The sequence below is a fragment of the Pristis pectinata genome, chromosome 20 (genome assembly GCF_009764475.1).
Source record: "Pristis pectinata isolate sPriPec2 chromosome 20, sPriPec2.1.pri, whole genome shotgun sequence".
In the NCBI taxonomy this organism is placed as follows: domain Eukaryota; kingdom Metazoa; phylum Chordata; class Chondrichthyes; order Rhinopristiformes; family Pristidae; genus Pristis; species Pristis pectinata.
The window spans coordinates 20,317,392-20,339,548 of record NC_067424.1 but is presented as its reverse complement, the minus strand read 5'-3'; the positions used below and the strand labels follow the sequence as shown (position 1 = coordinate 20,339,548).

General features: G+C 42.8%; 1 protein-coding gene across 2 annotated transcripts in view; it reads right to left on the bottom strand.

Annotated features, from left to right (window-relative positions):
* The window catches only part of LOC127580834 (chemokine-like protein TAFA-5), a 265,787-nt gene extending 244,428 nt beyond the window's left edge, over positions 1–21,359 (bottom strand). For both annotated transcript variants that reach the window (XM_052034764.1, XM_052034763.1), the window contains exon 1: positions 21,250–21,359. In XM_052034764.1, the coding sequence (XP_051890724.1) occupies positions 21,250–21,256 (7 nt within the window). In that variant the 5' untranslated portion in view covers positions 21,257–21,359. The remainder of the gene's footprint in view (positions 1–21,249) is intronic.
* Between the last annotated feature and the right edge of the window lie 798 nt (positions 21,360–22,157).

The following is a 22,157-nucleotide window of genomic DNA, read 5'->3' as shown; positions in this document are numbered from 1 at the left end:
AATGTGTCATTATGTGGGATTGAGTATGGATGCACATTTAATGGGAAAACAGGAAACTGTTTTCAACCTTCAAGTTTTTCTGAATCAGGAGCTAATGATTTCAATGCTGGATTGGGAATTGATTCTGAAAAATGCTTGAACCCTAATTTGACAATTCACTAAGACTAATCCACATTGCTTTCATCTGATAAAAGGAATAGTGACATTTAATTGAAAGAGCACACTCCAGTGGATGATACTGCTTTTCAGTAGATAGTCATTAAAAGTATTTCACATATTTGTTCATGTGATTGGGAAAGGAGCCTTCAGAGATGAGAAGCCATTCAAACAAACTTATACACAAAGCAACAGGAATCAAATCTATCATATGGCTGCTGCACATGTTACATGCTATCTATGAATACATGTCAAGCCTAATATTTCATGAAATAACAGTTAAGAGTACCTACTAATAAAAATAAACTTTCCTCATTCCCATTTAATGAGCTACATAGCCTGCTGATATGAGATTGAAGCATCTCGTTGTAACAATTACCTGGAGAATTTATGCTAATATTCACTCTGTTATCTTCACAAATGGAGAAGAATTGAGGTTCCATAAATCCCACCACTCATACACATTAAAGACAGTCATAAGCTTTATGTAGTGATATGCAGCAGGGGTAGGGTGGGGAGCATTAACTAAGGTGCATGGCCTAATAATTCATTGATAGAGGAGAAAGGAATTAAAATGCTAAGTGTATGCATATGGTGAAGAACTGGTGTACTGCACGTCTCCTTCAAGCTGTATTCAAATGTAAATATAATAAGGCTTCCTCTTCAACAAAAAAAAGTCACATATTGGAAATATTGAATAATCTATTCTTTCTATCCAATCCATATCTAGAAATAGCAGGCAGTAGAAAGTGAAATGGATAGGTTGCCCCAAGCAGTTATTTCTTCTGCAACTTACTTAATAAATGTATAAAGGGAGCGACAGAAGAGGGATTTGGAACAATCACAGCTGTTTAATGTTGTATGCTCAGAGAAATCAGGGGAGCTTGTGAGGATACAGCTAGTGGGAGCGTTGCGTGTATGGAATCAAAGAATCAGTTACTTGCCTCTCATGTCAGAAGCCATTCTGAGCCACCACAAATCCCTGTAAAATTGACTGGGAGGTGATAGCTCTGAAAGCAAGAACCCCACTGAGTTATGTGCAGTAGATAGCTGGAACTGATGAAGGATTGTAAAAGGAGTTTGAAGAACAAAAGAATTAGCAACGGCTACCCTATTGTTCCAGTTGACTGAAAAAACATCTGTTGAGATACAATAAAATTAAACCTTTTTCCAATATATCTTGCTATTTGGCATACTCTGCATGAAATCAAGTTGCCTAAAAGTGAAAAATATATATTCAGCTAATGTAAGAAACAAGCAACATAATAATTAGAGTAGGAGAGGCCAAAAGAGTTCATAAAAAATAAACAAAGTCTCCAAAGGAATCTTTATTCCTCAGCTGCTTTGTGTATTCTGCTGATGTAGCCAAATTCTCCCTGTGATGCTTATTATTTTTTATATATATCCAGGCACTTGATTGTAGTTTGATACGTCTCCCACCTGACATAACTTTTGCTATAAAGGGCCTTTTCTATTGTGAAAGGGCTGGATAGGGGTAGATGCAGAGAAAACGCTTCTACTTTGGCGAATCCAAAACTAAGTGGTATAGATATAAGATAATCACTAACAAATTAGACAGGGAACCAAGAAGGAATGTTTGTAACTTGAAAGTGGAGCTCATCATCTCCACAAGGGTATAATACAAAAGGCAAGGATGTTCTTATGGAAAAGTTAAATAAACACAGAAGGCAGAAAGGAGTAGAAGTTTATGTTGATATTTGCCTCAAAGTCTCTCATTATGATGGAGCTACGATTTAATACAAATTGCTGATGTTGTAGAGGGAAACCAATAGGGATGGGAGGAAGATGGAAGGGACGTGCCCTCTTGTTACCACTGTCAGGGTGGTGGTACAGGAGCTTGAAGACCCACACTCAACGATTCAGAAATAGCTTCTTCCCCTCTGCCATCAGATTTCTGAATAGTTCATGAACCACCTCATTATTCTTCTTTTGCACAATTTATTTTGTAATTTATAGTAATTTTATGTTTTTGCACTGTATTGCTACTGCAAAACAACAAATTTCACATCATCCAAGTCAGTGATAATAAATCTGATTCTGTATTATAAATACCAATAGGAGTCTAGTTGAGACCCAAGGTCTGTGTCTGCTGGATGTAGTAGTCCTGCCTAGAAATTCACACACGCTCAGTAATGCTAAACATGCCATATCATCACTTTACCATCTTATACTGTCTCTGCAAAGTTAATTCCACTGATTTCAATGGAATTGCCAAGAGATAGTACTATGGCAGATAGCAATTTGGTGATCTTTTGACTGCCCTCTGTAAGTTTCCATTATATTGTGAAATTAAGGACTGCTGCTTCCATTCACAGCATCATAGAATTGCACAGCAAAGAAATGGGCCCTTTCGGCCCACTTCATCCAGGCCAACCATCTACGCTAATCACATTTGCCAGCATTGGACCCATATCCTTTGGTGTCTTTCCTATTCAAGTACCTGTCCAAATGCCTTTTAAACGAGTAGTTGCATCTGCCTCTACCACCGCCTCTGGTAGCTCATTCCAGATATTCACCACCCGCTTTATGAAAAACTTACTCTTCATATCTCTTTTAAATTTCCCCCCTCTCACCTTAAACCCATGCCCTCTAGTTCTAGACTCCCCTGCCCTGGGAGAAAGTTTCTGACCATCTATCTTATCTGTGCACCACAAAGTTTGTAGACCTCCAAGGTCATGCCTGAGCCCCTTACATTCCAGTGAGAATAAACCTAACCTATCCAATCTCTCCTTATAACCACAGCCCTCCATTCTGGGCAACATTCTGGTAAAACTCCTCTGGACTCTCTTTATTACTACAACATCCAGATGGGGATGAACAATCCTCACAAATGAAGCCACTGACTTGAGGAATAATTTTCCTTGAGAACCATCTTTCAATTACGTAACTTGTTCTCTCAGAGTAAGAACTCAGATTTATTAACTTTGATCATTTCACTGAATTGGTTAGGCTTCCTGGGTCATGAGTATACATTAATAGCAGGAAACATCATTCAAAATATTGCTCATCCTGTTTCTATGATCCAGCTCTGATCCAACTGTCTCAGACACAAAAAAAGCAGAGGGGAAGAAGCTGTTTCTGAATTGTTGAATGTGGGTCTTCAGGCTTCTGTATCTCCTCCCTGATGGTGGTAACAAGAAGAGGGCATGTTCCTCCCATCTTTATTCATTTACCTCTACAATATCAGCAATTTGCATCAAATCTTGGCAAGATATAGTAGGAAAAAAAGGTTACAGCTGCAGTACTTTAAAACCGTTTACCATCGTTTCCTTATAACACCAAAAATATAACCATGCAAAGCATTTTCATCAGATCTTCACACTATACACACCTGTTATGAAGTCATAAACCTTGAGCTGTTGGCATCTTCCCTCATTACCTTTTGTGCCTTTTTTAATTGGTAGAATGGTATGTGGAGGGCCTTTTACAGCAGCTTGAATCAAGAGTCCATTTACTATCTTACCAAGAGCAAGGTAGGGCCAATAAACACTAGCCTCTCCAGTGATGTCCATAACATGACAGCAAGTATTAAGAAGAAAATTGGTTTGGTTTTAAAGCATCAAATTTAATTATTCTTAACTGCAAATTTGAAATGAAAATACATATTAACCATGTAAATTACTGCTATCATGTGTTTAAAAGAGAGTTATGCCACACAACTGGTAAACCAAGCAGAATGACAGTAACAATGCTATATTGTGGCTCAAGCTCCACTTCCAACAGGAGGCAGCTCTGTACTTCAACACAGAAATGAATATGCAGAGCTTTCCCTCATCATTATTTTTTAATGTGCAGGGAATGCAAGCAGTGATACCTTCCTTCCAAAAATATTAAATAAAAATATTGAATTTAGGAAATGCTATGAGACTCAACTGATCATTTGAGACACATAAAAACTTGGCTTCATCTGAAGTTAAATTCCACTCAGTACCAAGTTAGCATTTGGAAGCAGTTTCATAACTGCTTCACAGTCTGGACCCAATTCTTATTCTGCTACTTTTACATTACATCAAATGAGAAATAGCACAATAAATAGTCTACAGAATCGTTCCTTAGCCACAGAATGATTCTGTAGACTATTTATTGTGCCATTTCAATACAAAGGAAACACTGTTAGTTTCAGTTTTATTTCATAAGACTCAACCAGTGCTCCACTGTCAATGGGCTCCACCTGGCTACCAGAAGGTTGCATCATGCAGGACAGATAGTCATAAGCCAGAACAACATGAATGTGTGTATAACATATATGCACGCCTATCAACCCCATCTCCATAAGATAACATTCTTGCTCATGTTTCTTTCAATTCAGATAAGGATATGCAAAGAGACAGTTGGATCTAATATCTGACTGTGACTGGCTTTGACTGGAGCAAGTCCAGATGACTGTCCATGCAGATGGCATAATTGTTGACTGCCAGAAAAAAATGGAGCTGTAAAGTGTGGTAACTAAAAGTTGGTGTACTATTGCAATACATTGATCAAATTACTGACTTTCTTGTGTCTTCTCTGCACTTCTACCATCATTTTCCAAATATTACTTTGTCATTCTATTCACTGTTGCCACACTGCATACAGTAACAGTACAACACCAAGATACAACGCACATTGGCATGCATATTATCTTTATAGGAGTGCCTATCCCTGCATTGAATTATGTCCCCCATCTCATGTTCCTATAAGCATGTCCAAAGAACTGTCAAATTATACAGAAAAGGGGAGAAGGCAACTCTAAATCTGTAGTGGTACATCCACATTAACAGATTCAAATCTGTGGAGGGATCACTAGGTAATTGATGAGGAGCATGTTCAGAATGCTAAAGGACGATCAAGAATCCATAGACCCCACCAAGACTCTGCCAAGATCTGGACTTTTCCAGGTGGGCAAACTTTAACTCCAAGTAAATACCGAAAAGTTGCACTTTGTTGGGTAAATGTGAAAACACAGGTTTAGAGTTAAAATCACAGAGGCAAACAACATGGAAACAGATCCTCCAGCCCAGTGAGTCCACACCAATCATTTATACTAATCCCAACTTTATAGAATGCATGTGAAAGAAGAACAGTTGCAATGTATACCACTCCAGACTTCCATTGGGAAAGTTATGTTTGAAGTAGCCTTGATCATTTCTTCTATCACTTGCTCAGGCTCTGTTGAATTAGCATTCAAGTATTGTCTTCAGTTCAGGACTCTACATACATAAGATTTCAGTGCCAAAGTCACCCTCATAGTGCCTGCCAGAACTATCCATGTGCTTGATCTTAGCCTAAAAACAGGCTATAGGATATGGCATACCTTCATCACTATGTACTACTGAAGCACAGCTGCCAAGTGAAGATCCTTTCATCCACTACCTGGGTACTGTACTTGGGTCTATGGGTGCAGCAGATTGGGCAATGTCAGTTTATCTCTGTTGCCAACAGGCCTGCCCCTCATCCCTCCTCAGATCTTCCTGTTGCTCTTCTAAAGTACTGAGGGAGAGCTGAACAACCAGAGGAAATTTCAAAATTCTGTATTTTGATTGCAGCAGTTAAAAATGCAGCTCCTAGAAACATAAAAAAGTAACAAAAAAACAAGTGCAATAAAAATTCAGAGGAACAAAAATAGAAAGCACAAAACAAACAAGAACTGTGCACTCTTATGATCAGAACCTTTCAAAATCAGGACATTTTTTCCTGCCATACGTTTGGACTGGGTCTGTGTACAGTCATGAGGGGAGAGAATTGGAAGGAACCTTCCCATTAAAGAATAACTTTTGGATAGTTTTATAATCTTCAGTGAGCGTACAGGAACAATGTAGTCCAAACAAAGTCAAAACTAAAGCATGTTTAGCCCAGTTTAGGCAGAAACCGTGCAAAGGAACACTCAACCAATTTCCTAACCTGCAGCTGCACGTAGTATCCTGGCTAGAGAATGGCCTTCTCAGAATGTTCTCTTAAACTGTCTCTCTCATCGTGAAATTATGGCTGATCAAACTGCAACTGTTCTTCAAAAGATGAAATAAAAACAGCTCACAAGTTACTTCAGCTCATACAAAACTGTCAGACTACAGATTTTCATCCATTGATCCAATCCAAAACAACTAAAAGGAAGCACTTTTTTTTTAAAATGAAGATTTTTTGAGTTCTAAGAAGGATTTGCACTAAAAACAAAATTAGTACTAAAGTAACCATCAACAAAATAACATTCTATTGCTGCACCATAGAAAGCATCCTATCTGGATGCATCATGGCTTGATACAGCAACTGCACTGCCCAAGACCGCAAGAAACTGCAAAGTGTTGTGGACACAGTTCAGCACATCAAGGAAAACCAGTCTCCCCTCCATGGACTCTGTCTACACTTCTAATTGCCTCAGTAAGGCAGCCAACATAATCAAAGACCCCTCCCACCCTGGACATTTTCTCTTCTCCCCCCTGCCATCAAGCAGAAGATACAAAAGCCTGAAAGTACGTACCCAACAGGCTCAAGGACAGCTGCTATCCTACTGTTGTAAGTCTATTGAACGGTCCCTTAATACGATAAGATGGACTCTTGAACTCACAATCTACCTTGTTATGGCCTTGCACCTTATTGTCTACCTGCATTGCACTCTCTCTGTAACTGTAATACTTTATTCTACATTCTGTTTTTTTTTCCCCTTGACCTACCTCAATGCACTGCTGTAAGGAGATTATCTGTATGAATGGCATGCAGGAAGTTTTTCACTGTACCTCAGTACATGTGACAATAATAAACTAACAATTTACTAACTATGTTAAGTTCTTGATAAAACATGCTTGCAGATTATTTTGTTAGCAGAACTTCTGTTTATATTAGAAAAATATACATTATCTGGGCTGAATCATTAAACCACAATGAAAGATTTGGGAATTTAAGACACAAGTGAACTCCTCACCAATCCTTTACGCAAGTTAAAGATTGATTTCCAAGGGATCAAGCCCTACTCAGGTTAAAAAATTGAGATTTTGTTAATTCACAAGATGCTTCAAATTGTGCTTTTTGTGCACAATTATAATTAGACATATTTTAACAGTTTTTTCCCCCAATTCAAAAAATGTTTAATTTATTAAGGAACTGACTAATGCACAGCAATAAAACTATGTTACTCATGTTTGGAAGGCAGGATAGTTTTATTTAAAATGCTCCTTTTAACAATTAACCCATATTCACATGCATTAATAAACTTATACCTGATTTCCCATGATGTATTTAGGAATGGTACTTTTTCCACAGAGAGAAAATTAAAAACTTTGACGATCTAATATGCTGTCCAATTACATTAGTTCTAGGAAAATTTAACTTTTTTTATATTGCACTTTATTTTTAACTGCAATCACGCAAGGTGGTTAAATTACTGGACAAACACAGCGTTCTGGACCATTGATCCAGAAATACAAGTTTGAATCCCACCTTCACAGCTGGAAATGTAAATTCAAGTAGTTAAATAAAAACCACAGATGTACAGTGTACAAATTTCTACAGATGTACAGTGGAGAGCATTCTGACTGGTTGCATCACCCCCTGGTATGGAGGCTCCAATGCACAGGATCAAAAGAGGCAGCAGAGGGTTGTAGACTCAGCCAACTCCATCACGGGCATAACCCTCCCCACTATCAAAGACATCAAGGGGCGGCGCCTCAAGGCGGTGACATCCATCATTAAGGACCCTCACTATCCAGGACATACCCTCTTCTCGTTACTACCATCAGGGAGAAGGTACAGGAGCCTGAAGACCCACACTTAACATTTTAGGAATAACTTCTTCCCCTCTGCTGTCAGATTTCTGAATGGTCCATGAATCCATGAACACTACCTTGTTATTCCTCTTTTTGCATTAATTATGTTTGTAACTTATGGTAATTTTTATGCACTGTACTGTTGCCGCAAAACAAGTTTCACAACATATTTCAGTGATAATAAACCCGATTTTGATTCTGAACTATCTGGAAGTTTTAAAAAAGTGATCGTCAGTAACAGAGGCCATGTCATAGGAACTCATTTAGTTTACTAATGTCTTCCGGTGAAGGAAAAACCACCATCCTTACCTGGTGTGGCTCATGCGTGACTCCAGATCCACAGTGTGGTGGATTCTTAACTACCTCCTCTGTTTAGAGGGCAATTATAGAGGGACAAGAAAAACTAGTGAAACCCACATCTCATAACCAAATAAATAATAAAAAAAATTAAATGCAAGTTCTGGTCCAGCTTAAGTCAATTTTCCTGATAGAATCCAAAGTTCCTCTTTTGCATGAATTATAATCACTTTTTTGGTATTGGTATTTTTCAGTTTTTGTATTCCCAATATTCTTCTTTCTCTGCAGAGCTAATCATGTCCTTCCTCTGAGAAAGATGGTCAATCTGAGCAGTGACTTCTCCATTGCTAATCCTATTCTATGACTAGCCAAAAATGTATTTGGATAATTCAATCGACCAGTTAAATACAAAATCATTCATTCAATGGGCAGGGGAACCTAATAGCAAACAATGCTGGAATTCAGTCTTAAAGAAACATGTACACATTGATCCTCAATACAGCACAGTAATGGGCACTTCAGCCCACCAAGTCTGCACTGGCCATCAAGCAACCAATTACATACTATTCTCCCTTCATCTGCATGCTAAGTGACCAATTAACTTACCAAACTACCAAAATGGTTGCAGCCTAGAGATGTCCATTTGTAGCGACTCACCGTCTGAGCAAGCGAACCGGCTCAGCGATCGGGTTGCGCATTGGAGCAGCGAGGCCCAAGATGGCGCTGGGCCTTCATCTTCCAAGCGACAGGGAGAACCCGCGCGCAGGAAAAGTTTGATGACGTAGCGCATATGTCATTTCCGTTTTCAGTGGGCGGGAACCATTCCTCTTAAAAGGCCCACACAAGGCGGGAAAATAAATCAGTTTTGTTCTGCTACTCATCGACTAGTGTCTTACTTTCGCATCGCGGTAGCAGCCGCTACATTGGTGACCCCAACGGTCCAAACAGATTTTGGACCCACACAATGGACGACAACGCAGCAGACAACACAGTGGCACTCAAGCTGCCCACCTTTTGGACGCCTCGGCCCCGCGTCTGGTTCAACCAGGCCAAAGCACAATTCCAACTTCAGCAGATCACCTTTGACTCCACACGGTGCTACCACGTGGTCAACTCCCTGGACCAGGAGATAGCCATCCAGGCCGGAGACTTCATCCAGTGTTCTCCGGAGGAAGATAAGTACCCAGCTTTCAAAGACCTTGTTATTTGGACCTTCGGCCTCTCCCGTCGCGAGCACGCCACCCGCCTGCTTCATCTCGACGGCCTGGGGGACAGATCCCCATTGGCCGTGATGAATGAGATGCTGGCCTTGGCTGAGGGGCACAAGCCCTGCCTGATGTTCGAACAGGCCTTCCTCGAACTACCTGACGACATTCACCTGCTGTTGGCCGACACCGATTTCAGCAACCCATGCGAGGTAGCCACCCAGGCAGATATCCTGTGGAAGGCCAAACGCGAGAGCGGGTCGTCCATCGGCCAAATCATGGGCCCAACACCTACCTAAACCAGTCCCAGCAACCGAGCGACCACACCCCAAAAACACAGACGACGACACTGGCAACCAGCTATGTTTCTACCATCAGAGGTGGGGTGCAGAGGCCCATTGATGCCACCCACCCTGCAAGTTTCAGGGAAATGCCAGGGCCAGCTGCTGCTGATGGCTACGGTGGCTGGCCACCAACACAGCCTTCTATTCGTTTGAGACAAGCAGTCTGGACGTCGTTTCCTCGTCGATACTGGAGCAGAGGTCAGTGTTTTTCCTGACCGGCCACGACACTGGTAGCAGGCAACAGGGTCCCGCACTCAAAGCTGCAAACGGCACAATGATACGAACTTTCGGTACCCGTATAGTTCAATTACAATTCGGTGACAGCCATTTTACCTGGAACTTTACCCTTGCCGCCGTCGCCCAGCCACTCCTAGGAGCAGATTTCTTTCGGGCCCACAGCCCGTTAGTCAACCTGCGAGGGAAGCAGCTAGTGCACTCTAGAACATTCCAAACCTACTCCCTGGGAGAAGCCAGCCTACCAGCCCTGCGCCTGGACTCCGTTTCCCTGTCTGGCAACGAGTTCACCAAGCTCCTAGCTGAGTTCCCAATGGTTTTGGCACCTCAGTTTACAAATGTGATGCCCAAACACGGGGTGCAGCACTACATCATTACCACAGGGCCACCCCTTCATGCCCGAGCACGACGACTACCTCCAGACAAGCTCCGCCTGGCAAAGGAAGAGTTCCGCCACATGGAGCTGGGGATCGTTCGCAGGTCAGACAGCCCCTGGGCCTTCCCCCTGCACGTGGTCCCAAAAGCCACCAGCAGGTGGAGGCCCTGTGGCGACTACCACAGGCTGAATGATGCCACCACCCCAGACCGCTACCCCGTCCCTCACATCCAGGACTTCGTGGTGAACCTACACAGGGCCCACATCTTCTCCAAGGTGGACCACGTCCGGGGATACCACCAAATCCCGGTCCACCCTGACGACATCCCCAAAACTGCACTCATCACTCCATTCGGCCTCTTCGAATGCCATTTGGCCTTAAGAACGCCGCGCAGACCTTCTAGCGTCTGATGGACGCGGTAGGCCACAACCTGGACTTCGTGTTCATCTATTAGATGACATACTAATCGCCAGCCGTGACCACCAAGAACACCTTTCCCACCTCTGCAACTGTACTCCCGTCTCAGTGATTTTGGCCTCGTTATCAACCCGGCCAAGTGCCAATTTGGACTCGACTCTATCGATTTTCTCGGCCACAGAATCACCAGCGAAGGAGCAACACCCCTACCCACCAAGTAGACGTTATCTGCCATTTTGTCTGTCCCAACACAGTCAAAGGCCTGCAAGAATTCCTGGGGATGGTCAACTTTTACCATCGGTTCATCCCTGCAGCAGCCCGTATCATGCACCCTTTGTTCTTGCTGATATCTGGCAAGGGCATCGCCTGGAACGACGAGGCCGTGGCTGCCTTCGTTAAGGCCAAGGACGCCCTGGCAGATGCCGCGATGCTTGTACACCCTAGGACAGACATCCCAACCGCCCTCACGGTGGACGCATCCAACACCACGGTCAGTGGGGTACTGGAACAACTAATCAAAAGCCGTTAGCAACCCTTGTCATTTTTCAGCAGGCACCTTAGACAACCAGAACTAAAATACAGCGCTTTTGATCGGGAACTTCTAGTGCTGTACCTGGCAGTCCGGCATTTCTGGTACTTCTTAGAAGGCAGGCCTTTCACCGCTTTCACTGACCATAAGCCTTTGTCTTTCACCTTCTCCAACGTCTCCGATCCCTGGTCAGCTCATCAGCAGCGACATTTGTCCTACATTTCCGAATTCACCATGGATATCCAACATGTCTCCGGAAAGGACAATGTCATTGCTGACGTGCTTTCCAGACCAACCATCCACAGGTCCCTGGGTGTAGACTACACGGCCCTGGCTGACGCACAGCAAGCCGACGACGAGCTGCCTAGCTACAGAACCGCAATCTCAGGCCTGCAGCTCCAAGATTTCTTAGTCGGTCCAGGTCAGCAGACCCTCCTTTGCGATGTCGTAACAGGTCAGCCCTGCCCTATAGTTCCTGCAACCTGGCAGAAACACGTTTTCGACTCTGTACACGGGTTGGTGCACCCATCCATCAGATCAACTGTCCGACTGGTCACCAGCAAGTTCGTCTGGCACGGCCTGAACGAACAGGTCAGTGAGTGGGCCAGGACTTGTCCGCACTGCCAGACATCAAAAATCCAACGACACACCAAGGTCCTGCCACAGCAGTTCGAGCCTACCCATAGAAGGTTTGACCACATCCATGTCGACCTCGTTGGTCCCCTGCCAGTTTCAAGAGGAGCCTGGTACCTCCTTACCATCGTTGACCGGTTCACGAGGTGACCAGAGGCAACCCCTCTATCTGACATCACGACTGATTCCTGTGTCCGGGCGCTGCTCACAACTTGGATCTTGCGTTTTGGTGTTCTGGCCCACATCACTTCAGACAGGGGCACCCAGTTTACCACCAGCCTATGGTCTGCATTAGCGAACATGCTAGGGAAGCAGCTGCACACCACCACGGCCTACCACCCTCAATCAAGTGGGTTGGTAGAATGTTTCCACCATCTGAAATCAGCCCTGATGGCCCCCCTGTAAGGTCCTAACTGGGTCAACGAACTGCCTTGGGTCCTGCTCGGCATACGCATTGCCCTCAAGGAAGATCTCCACGCTTCATCAGCTGAACTCGTGTATGGTGCGCCCCTGGTCGTCCCAGGGGAGTTCATACCCGCCCTTCGGGGGCAAGACGAACAACCCGCGGCAGTCCTGGAAAGACTGCGTGAGAGGCTCAGCAGCTTGGCACCGATTCCCACTTCACAGCATGGTCAAACCCCATCCTGTGAGCCCAAGGAACTAGGAGACTAAGTTCGTTTTCGTTCGTGGGGCACACCCCAGGCACCATTGCAACGACCATATGAGGGGCCATTCTGGGTCATCAGGAATAATGGGTCCACCTTTATTTTGGACATTTGGGGGCAAGGAAGAAGTCTTCATGACAGACTGCCTCAAACCGGCCCATTTAGATCTACAACAACCGGTCGAGGTCCCAACACCGCGACGCAGAGGCCGACCTCCTAAGCAACGGCTAGCACAGCCTGCAAACCTTGGGGACCGTATCGCCGGTTCTGGGGGTGGGGTTGTGTAGTGACTCACTGTCCAAGCAAGCGAACCGGCTCAGTGATCGGGTCACGCGGAGCGGCAAGGCCCAAGATGGCATTGGGCCTTCGTCTTCCCTGAGCAACGGGGAGAACCAGCGCGTGGGAAAAGTTTGATGACGTAGCGCATACATCATTTCCGTTTTTGGTGGGCGGGAACCATTCCTCTTAAAAGGCCCGCGCAAGGTGGGAAAATAAATCAGTTTTGTTCTGCAACTCATCGACTAGTGTCTTACTTTCGCATCGCAGTAGAAGCTGCTACACATTGAATAGATGGTAAGAAATTATAGATTAAATATAGATGGTAAATTTATGGTGTTGACTATTCCATACAATTGCCTCTAACCTATTATAATGCAAGTCAATAAATTTAACTAAATTATAATTATGGCAGCAGTAGGTCTAACAACTAAATCATTCTGAACTTGATGGGATGGACATACTAATCTGACCAAATTTTTGGCTTAACTTGTCAATTGCTAGCACAAATTCAAAAGTAATAGAAACGTGAAAGGAAAATAATTTTACCAATAACTCAAAAAAGGCAATGCATCCAACAGCTAGTTCCCTATTGTCTGACCTACTTTTGGGGACTAATTTGACAAACTTTCTTTGGTTTGAACTTTGAAAATAAACTTGGATATGATCCATGTTTCTCACCACAATATAACAGGTTACTTAGCAGACATTTTAAGAAAAATACAAAAAGCTTAATGTGTTTTTCTGTAATACAAACAAAAAAAAAGCTAGAAACACTCAATTGGTCAGGCAGCAAATGAATGGTCTTGAAATATTAACACCATTTCTCCCTGGATCCTGCTTGACCTGCTGAATATCCCTAGTAACAAACAATCTGCCGGAAGAGCTCAGCGGGTTGAGCAGCATTTGTGGGAGGAAAGGAATTGTCAACATTTTGGGTCAAAACCCGGCTTATATTTCAAATTTCCAGCAACTGCAGTCTCTTGCTTTTGATTGCTGTATACATTTGTCTTTAGCATCAATGTGAAATGTGCTTGTAGAAATATTTTGTTCATTCAAAACAAAACTGAACTTAGTGGCAAGGTTCCAAGGTGCCAAGGCTTATTGTTGTGAAAGTCTAGGTAAGTAACAACTTCCTTAGTTTCAAGGCAGTTACTGAAGTGGTTTGCTCTACTAAAAGACACACCAAAACAATTGAAAACTCAGTTTTTCCTCATCAATTTATCTCAGTGGCCTGGATGAGTTGGGCAAAAGCGCCTGTTTCTATGCTGTATAATTTCATGACTCTCTAATAGATTCCTAAATATATTCAAATTCCATCTGTAAAATAAACAGCATGCTACAGGACACTGACAGACCCATTCTGGTACTTAAGAGCATCATTTTAAACACTGTTACAGGGAAGTTATGTTTCCATTCAATTGCATAACAATTCACTTCTGAGTTTCTACATTGTCTTTATAAATGCATTTTCCCCCAAGTTTCCTATACCATCCATGGGATCTACACCATTGCCAAGGATATGTATGATCACCTTTGTAATAGCACATGATTCTGTCCTTGCCTCAATTTATCTGCTGCTGAAATCCACAGCTATGCCTTTGTTGCTTCCGGACTTCACTAGCACAGTATACAGAATGGTCTTGGACGTCGACCCAGCTATCATCAATTCTATTTCACAATCAGAGCTAGCAAGCAGCACAGTTGTACAAAAAATGGACCATTTCCACCCCTCCCTCTCCAAACATGCACTGATCCCCCACCTTGAAGTTCTGTGATCACTGATCCTCAACTGCAGATCATTGCAATCTATTCCTCCTCCAGTAGATCTCTGCAAATAAACTACCTCACCCCTTGAAAGCCCTTCTTCCACAATAAGCCAATCCATAGACACATTTCAAACATGTCAAAATTGCAAACGAGTCTGGTAACCCTCAATTGATTGCTGCTTATTTTGATTGAATTGTTCTGTTGAGACATTATCAAATCACAACTTGATGGTTAGCGAACCACAGATTGGTTACTAAGTTGAATGAGGCTATTCAGCCCATCAAGTCCATACCAACTCTATGTAACAGCAGTCTGGGTAGGACCACTCCCTAGAAAGCTACAATTGAATCTGCTGCCACTTTATCCTATTGTAGCTGCAACTCCCACGTGACAGTTCAGAATTGAAATAATCGTGTACTTTACCTTATAGAGGTATATAAAATCATGAGCGGTATAGATAGGGTGAACACACATCAACTTTTTCCCCAGGGAAGAGGAGCTAAAAACTAGAGGGCATAGGTTTAAGGTGAGAGGTGAAAGAACTTAAAAGGGACCCAAGGTGTAACTTCTTCATGCAGAGGGTGGTGAGCACATGGAGTGAGCTGCCACAGAAAGTTGTTCAGGCAAGCAAAATAACAATATTTAAAAGACATTTGAATAAGTACATGGGTAGGAGACATTCAGAATATGGCCAAACGTGGGCAAATTAAACAAGCTTGGTGGGCTCCATGGTTGCCATGGACAAGTTGGGCCAAAGGGCCTGTTTCTGTGCTGTATTACTCTGTGACATTCCAGACCTTAACCATTCCCAGCATACAAAAGATTTCTCTCATGTTACTTTTAGTTTCTCTGCCAATCACCTTCATTCTATGTCCCCTAGTTTTTGACCCTCCACCGGTGGAAACAGTTTTTGTCTACTCTCTATATACTTTTCATGACTTTAAATACCTCCACCAAATCTGCATTATTCTTGTGTTCATCAAAAGCACTCTATTAATCCTCCAAACCCACACAAAGCTGAAAACCAAGGTTACGTATCATCTCCCAGGTTTTACTTCAACTGAACTTGATGGACTATTTCCATAGCTAGGGGATATTTAGTCACAGATGACTGTGCTGCAAGCTGCATTTCTAATCAACTTTAATAAAGACTGTTTTAAAAAGGAATTCACAGAATTCTGATGTAACTTCAATTTTACAAAAAAGGTTCACACCAATTCTCTTCTACAAGCATGGCTTGATGGCAGATCAATAAACCGTTTACAAACATAACTGGGGATTTAATGTCTTACATAATATTACTTGTGGACCATAATTGGTCCATTATTGACCACCTCCAGAGATTGAATGTTCCCTGGGCTGCAAAAATATGTAGAAAGTTCCAACAGCAGTCTGTCTGGAAGAAAACTACAGAAAGCATGCTCTCCCCTCTATTAGTCAAGATGAAAATGTCTCAACCAGGAACATTACTGTACATTTCCCTCCACAGATGCTGCCTGACTCATTGAGTTCCTCCAACAATTTGTTTTGTGCTATCCAATACTGTTAGCTGTTTCACAAACATGGTGACTTTATTATAAGTTGAATTAACAGCTATTTTCCAGTATCTTAGACAGTAAATGAGAGAGTGCTGAGACATATTTAGATGCTGGAACTCATTTTGATTACCAAACACTAAGCATGCTCCCTCCCAATTGAGATAACATGTGGATATGAACCAAGAAACAAGAAACAATAAGCTACATGATTGAATTGAGAGAGAACACAAAGGAACATAAATCTGCCCAAGTAATTGGATTTGCAAGCAAATAACTTCTGAGGAATGGAAGGGAAGAAAGAGATTTCACTGCATATTGAGTTATGGCAGATAAACTGGAGCAGACAACAAATGTTGGTCTTATGGAGGGAGAATTGTACCATAGGAGAAAGCCCTCAAATGAAACTCTGGGTAAGGTATTAAATGCTTTAAAAGGACAAAGCACCCTCCCTAGAAATAAAACAGCTGAGCTTTACCAGTTTTCACACATGACCAGAAGCAGACAGGATCCTTTGAGACTTAATCAGACCTAAGATTATGAGTAACTAATTGCAATTTAGCAGATTTGAAGGACTCAGTCAACAGGGATCAGTTTATTTGTGGAATCTAGGAGTCCAGATATAATTACACCAAAATGTTTGTGTAAGTGCAAACTTGCACCTTGATTCTGGAATAACTTATATGTCCTCCCAAACCAAGCCACCAATCACAAGGTGGTGCAGCCGAAATCAAGTAATATGTTTTGACATACAAGATGATGACAATGAAGCTCACTGGAAGATGATCTTTGAAGGGAATAAACTGAAAGAATCAAAAGAGATAGAATGTGAACTTCAGAGTAGAGCAGAAAAATGTCACAGCTATATTTGGAAGCAGCACTCTACAGTAGTTGGGCCTAACAAAAATAGATGGGAGAGGATCATAAAGGTTGATTCAATGCAAGCAACTACTTCAGCTACACAATTTCCAAATTCATTTGCAATGTCTTTCAGGGAACAGGAAAATGGAAGGCAAATAACACCTTGTTCAACCTGAGACAATTCGCCCACCAAGAAGTGTTCCAGTGGCTTTTAAGGAGAATCAAAGCAGAATGGAAAGACTGATTAAGACAGCTCATCCATCCCCAGTAGACAGGCCTATTCCCTGGGTATCAACTTGGAGTGTGCTGAGAAATCCAGAGGGGAGCTTAAATTTACCTTGATCCCAGAGGCCCTAATGGAAATCAGAAGAGCTATTACCCTGTGATGAACCAAGATATTAGCTACTCGTAAATAAAGCAATTTTTTAAAAAATTGTACTGTACATGAACATTGGGTTCTGACATGTTACACAATGAGGAGAGTAAATATTTAATATATAAACAGAAAATGCTGGAAATACTCAGCAGTTCAGGCAGCATCTGTGGAAAAAGAAACAAAGTTAATGCTTCCGGTTAATGATCTTTCATCAGAACTAGGACAAGTTAGAAGTGCTTTTGGAGCTCAGTTAATTTGTTACCATTGGAGAAGAATGCCATTTTGAATCAACAGAGCTCCACAGGGTTTTTCAGCAAAGACTGGATGCTGTGCTTAAAAGTCTCAAAGTCTCAGTGGGGAAAGTCTATAGCTGATACAAATTGGCCTTTGAAAGTAAAAGAATGGAACAAGCAAAATTAGATCATTGCTGCAAATTGAGAACCCTGGAGATCAGGTAAAAAAAACAAATGAAGTTGAACAAGAAAAAAAACTTAAGATCAAAATGAAAAAAAACTCCATTATGGGCCACATAAATCACCAGAGATGGTCCAAAGTCAGATCCATCAAAGATAAAGGCAGTAAAGCGAATGCCAAGCCCAACAAATGTTGCAGGAGTACAATGCTTTCTTGGTTTCATCAACTGTGTGAGAATGTTCCTGTCCCATCTGAGTCAGATGTGTGGGCCAGTCAGACAGCCGACCAAGAAGAATGTGAAATGGCCCTGCTTAAATACTCATGAGCAAATGCTCAAACATAAGCAGAATCTGTGTTGCAATACTCTGATGATAAGGAGCTGACACTGCAGCCAGAAGCCTTAAAGAATCTTATAGCAGGAGGGTCAGCCAAGGGCATACATAAGCAGAGCTCTGACAGATGCAGTGACACATTATGCACAAAGAGGAACTACTAGCTGTGATATTTGGACTGGAGAAATTTTACCGATTAACATATTGGGAAACTGTGTGTACGCAAAATGATCACAGCCACTCAAGATAATTGCTGTGGCTCCACTGAGTACCAAAGTGGTTGTAGAAAATGGAGACACTAGAGACTGCAGATACTGAAACAGGGAGCAGAAAAGCCCGAAATACTGGAGGAGCTTTGTGGATCAGGCAGCATCAGTGGAGGGAAATGGGTAATCAACATTTCGGGTCAAAACCCTTCATCTGGGCTGAGAGATAGAGGGAAGATATCCAGTACAAAAAGGTGAGAGGAAGGGGGTGAAGCCAGAGCTGGCAAGCAATAGGTGGATCCAGGTGAGGAGGGGTGATAGACAGATGGAGGAGGGAAGAATGGAGGGAGGTGGTAAGTGGAGGCACCAAAGGTGATTGAGAGGAGACAGACAAAATATAAAGATTTTATGATGTCTGGGCAAAGACATACATGTAGCCAACACACCTACCTGAGCCTATGCAATGAAACAAGAAATGATGAGAACACTGAGCATGAGACATTGAAATTGGCAGGCTACGTTCCAATCTCTCAGCCACTGATGCAAGAGAATGAGAAGCCTACCAGACAAGAAGGTAAAATTCAATGCCTGAAGTAGGTAATTCAGTCAGGATGGAAAAAGACACAGCTTGAGGCTGAACCTGTTCTCAGACCACACTTCCATGTGAGAGCTGAACAGGGCACTTAAGGTGACTTGATCTTCAGAAGCACAAAGTAAATTGTCCCCAAACTGCAATGTTTTGCTCTGCATAATAAAATTATTCACCTGCCAGGAATGAACAGGGAAGTCAGGGACCAGGGAGAGTTTTGTGAGGTTTTCCAAGGACCGAGAGTCTGATCACTTCACTCTGCATAAGGTAATGGAAAGGCTAAGAATGCTGTGAAGGTGGATAATGATTTGCCAAAGACATCATCACAGCCAGGCCTTTAATTAGAGCAGCCTAGCCTTTGCAATACTCTAATCCAAGGGATGACAAGGATTTCTGCAGAAGAATTTAAATGAACTGGAACTGCCAACAAGAAAGGTAGCTAAAACCAGAAGTACAAAAAAGTGTAGGACATAAACTGAAGATGGCCAAAAGAGAGGTACACCACCAGAGTAATGTTACCAGAGGCTTGCTACTGCTAGGTGTTGGAGGCACAGAGAGGATAAAGCCCAATACCCAGATGAGACAGAAGGCAGTGGTGACTCAACACATACCAGATCATACAAGATCATGATGAAGGAGGCCATCTCATACTGGGCAAACAAATGCCACACAAGGAAGATCACCAATGAGACTCATTTGACTGAAGCAGGTATGGTTGAATAACCCTGCACAGCACCAACTCCACAGGTTCATAACAGGCCCCTGAGAACCACAACCCATTAGGACCAGATCTGCAAAGACAGAATACTAACCCAAGTATGGGGTGGCTTTGTCTCAAACTAGAGTACACAGTATTCTGGATTTGAAAAGACAGAACATGCTGGAAAGACTCAGGGAGGTGAGACAGGATTTCTGAAAATGGAACAGAGTTAACATTTCAAGTTAGAGAACCTTCTTCAGGTGTCTGGATGTTTGTTGACACTTTTCACCTTTCATTATTAAAAGAGGGATGCAATTTAAACATCCGTTTTGGACAATAAATACTGTCACCTCTTTAAGGATTTGCAACGTGACTCATTGTGCTCTGGGCTACAACAACGAGCAGAAAGTTTCAGAGGTAGTTTGGAAAAAGCTGTCTAATGGTTTAAGCCCTTCCATTAATAAAGGGCCTTCGTTAATCCCCTAATTACCGACTGTTTTACAGTACATCGAGAGCGAAGATAGAGAAGGCACAGAGAGTGTTGCATATTTCAGCCCTAATTAGTTCAGAACTCAGTGGATTTCTGATCTGATGGTATCACCGCAGCACCTACTGACTCGAGGTGTTTACCTAGGTTGGAGAAGACACAATTCAACTGCCAACCCATTGCTTTTGTGCACCCTCTACTGACCAGTTCAAAATAGCATTACAGCAAGCCAACCGGTTGCTGCAGGCACTCTCGACGGAGAACCTGCGAAACAGCCATTACTGTCATCTTCCTTCTGCCGCTGTTCACATTCAAACCATTTAACAATAATAATGTGTACAGAATAAGCACGTCCATCCTTTTACACAGCTGCATCCTGTTGAGAAAGTATTCTCCATGGGATTCAGATGAGAATCCCAAATTGGCAGGTATTTATTATAATAGAACGCCCACCCGCCAATTTCAGACTGTTTTGATCTGTACGATGGAACCACTGATTATTAGCGAATCCAATAGCGAATAAACGCATTTTGACGTAATCGAGCACCTTCTGTTATACGTATTGAAACTTTTAAAACCTTCACGATGTAAAACTGAGCGTTTCGAACATAAGCCCCTTGTTCCCAAGGTTCAGCAACCTGAGTTTCAAATATCGGAATGAAGTTGTACGCAGCAGTCGTGTCATACAGACCAAATCGGCAAATCGACCTGAAAGTCTGGATCAGGCAACAAGATTATCGGTTTACCCTTTCACATGCAGTGCAGAGCCCAGCACTCATTCACAGTATACGGATGATTGCTTATTTATGTATCGGCGCGAAATGACAAAATTGCTGTAATATTTCCTGTCCAATGCTAAGTTTGCTGCTGAGAGCTTCGAGCGCCCTGGCTCAGTCCCTTTACAATCTATGTGCTCCAAAAGTAATAAAGTGGAAAATAACGCTCTGGAAATGGTGCTTTCGCGATAATTCAGTAAAACTTTGCCGTCCCGTTGTGGTCATTCACGCGAACTCTAACGTTCGGCCTGTCCTCTCTGGGACCTCTCAGTGCCCGCAGCAAGCAGCCCTCTCGCTCATCTGTCTAACCTACCAGTCATTCTCAGACACTAGCCCACAAGTAGTGTGCCACGGTCTGGGAGGTTGTCAGGCCCACGATTCAACGCCGCTAGCTTTTGAAAGTCTCGAAGCATTCCCGAAAAGCAGACGGAGAGTTCTACCATGCCTGGAGTAATTTCTAGTTCTTATTCCCCGGTTTAACATTTGACAGAAACCGCGCGGAATTAAACACACTGGGCACTCTGTCAGAGAGGAATAACACACTGGTTAAATCCGCTGGAAGACATTTGTATGTTTAGTTACTGACATGTAACCACGGTGCAGAATAGATGCCGTCGTGCCCATGTACGCAACAGAGAAAATGCGTACATATTTATTGTAATTACGCAGGCGTGTATAGGTGTCTAAACATGTTTCGCTGCAAGATGTACATTCACCTCGATAATCAAAGCCGTTTGCCATGGTTGTGATATTAGCTCCGTACCCAAATATTACACAGTAAAAACATCTGAAATTAGGGGATGTTGGAAGAGACAACCCGAGAAGCAGAATGTAATTGGCGGCAGTCCTCCTCGGTATCTAGCACTTGAACTTTATCAGGCTAGCTTTAAAGAAAGGTGTGACAGAATATTGCAGTGCTATTTATCACGGTAGGCAACCATTTACCTTCTTTGACTAAGTGCGAGTAGATGATCCAGACGAGGAGGCAGCAAAGTGCTGCTCCTGCCCCAGTGCAGAGCCCCCTCCAGGCGGGCAGCATGTTCGGATCTCCCGGCTTCAGAGCTCAGCTTCTGTGCGTCTCAGCTGCACCAGGACCACACATGCAGATCCTCTCTCCACATTCAAGCCCCAGAAGTCGGCTAGCGATTTCAGAAAATAAAAGACACAACACTAATCCAAAAACAAGGCACCTGTGTAAATCTCCAGTCTGGATTGTCACCG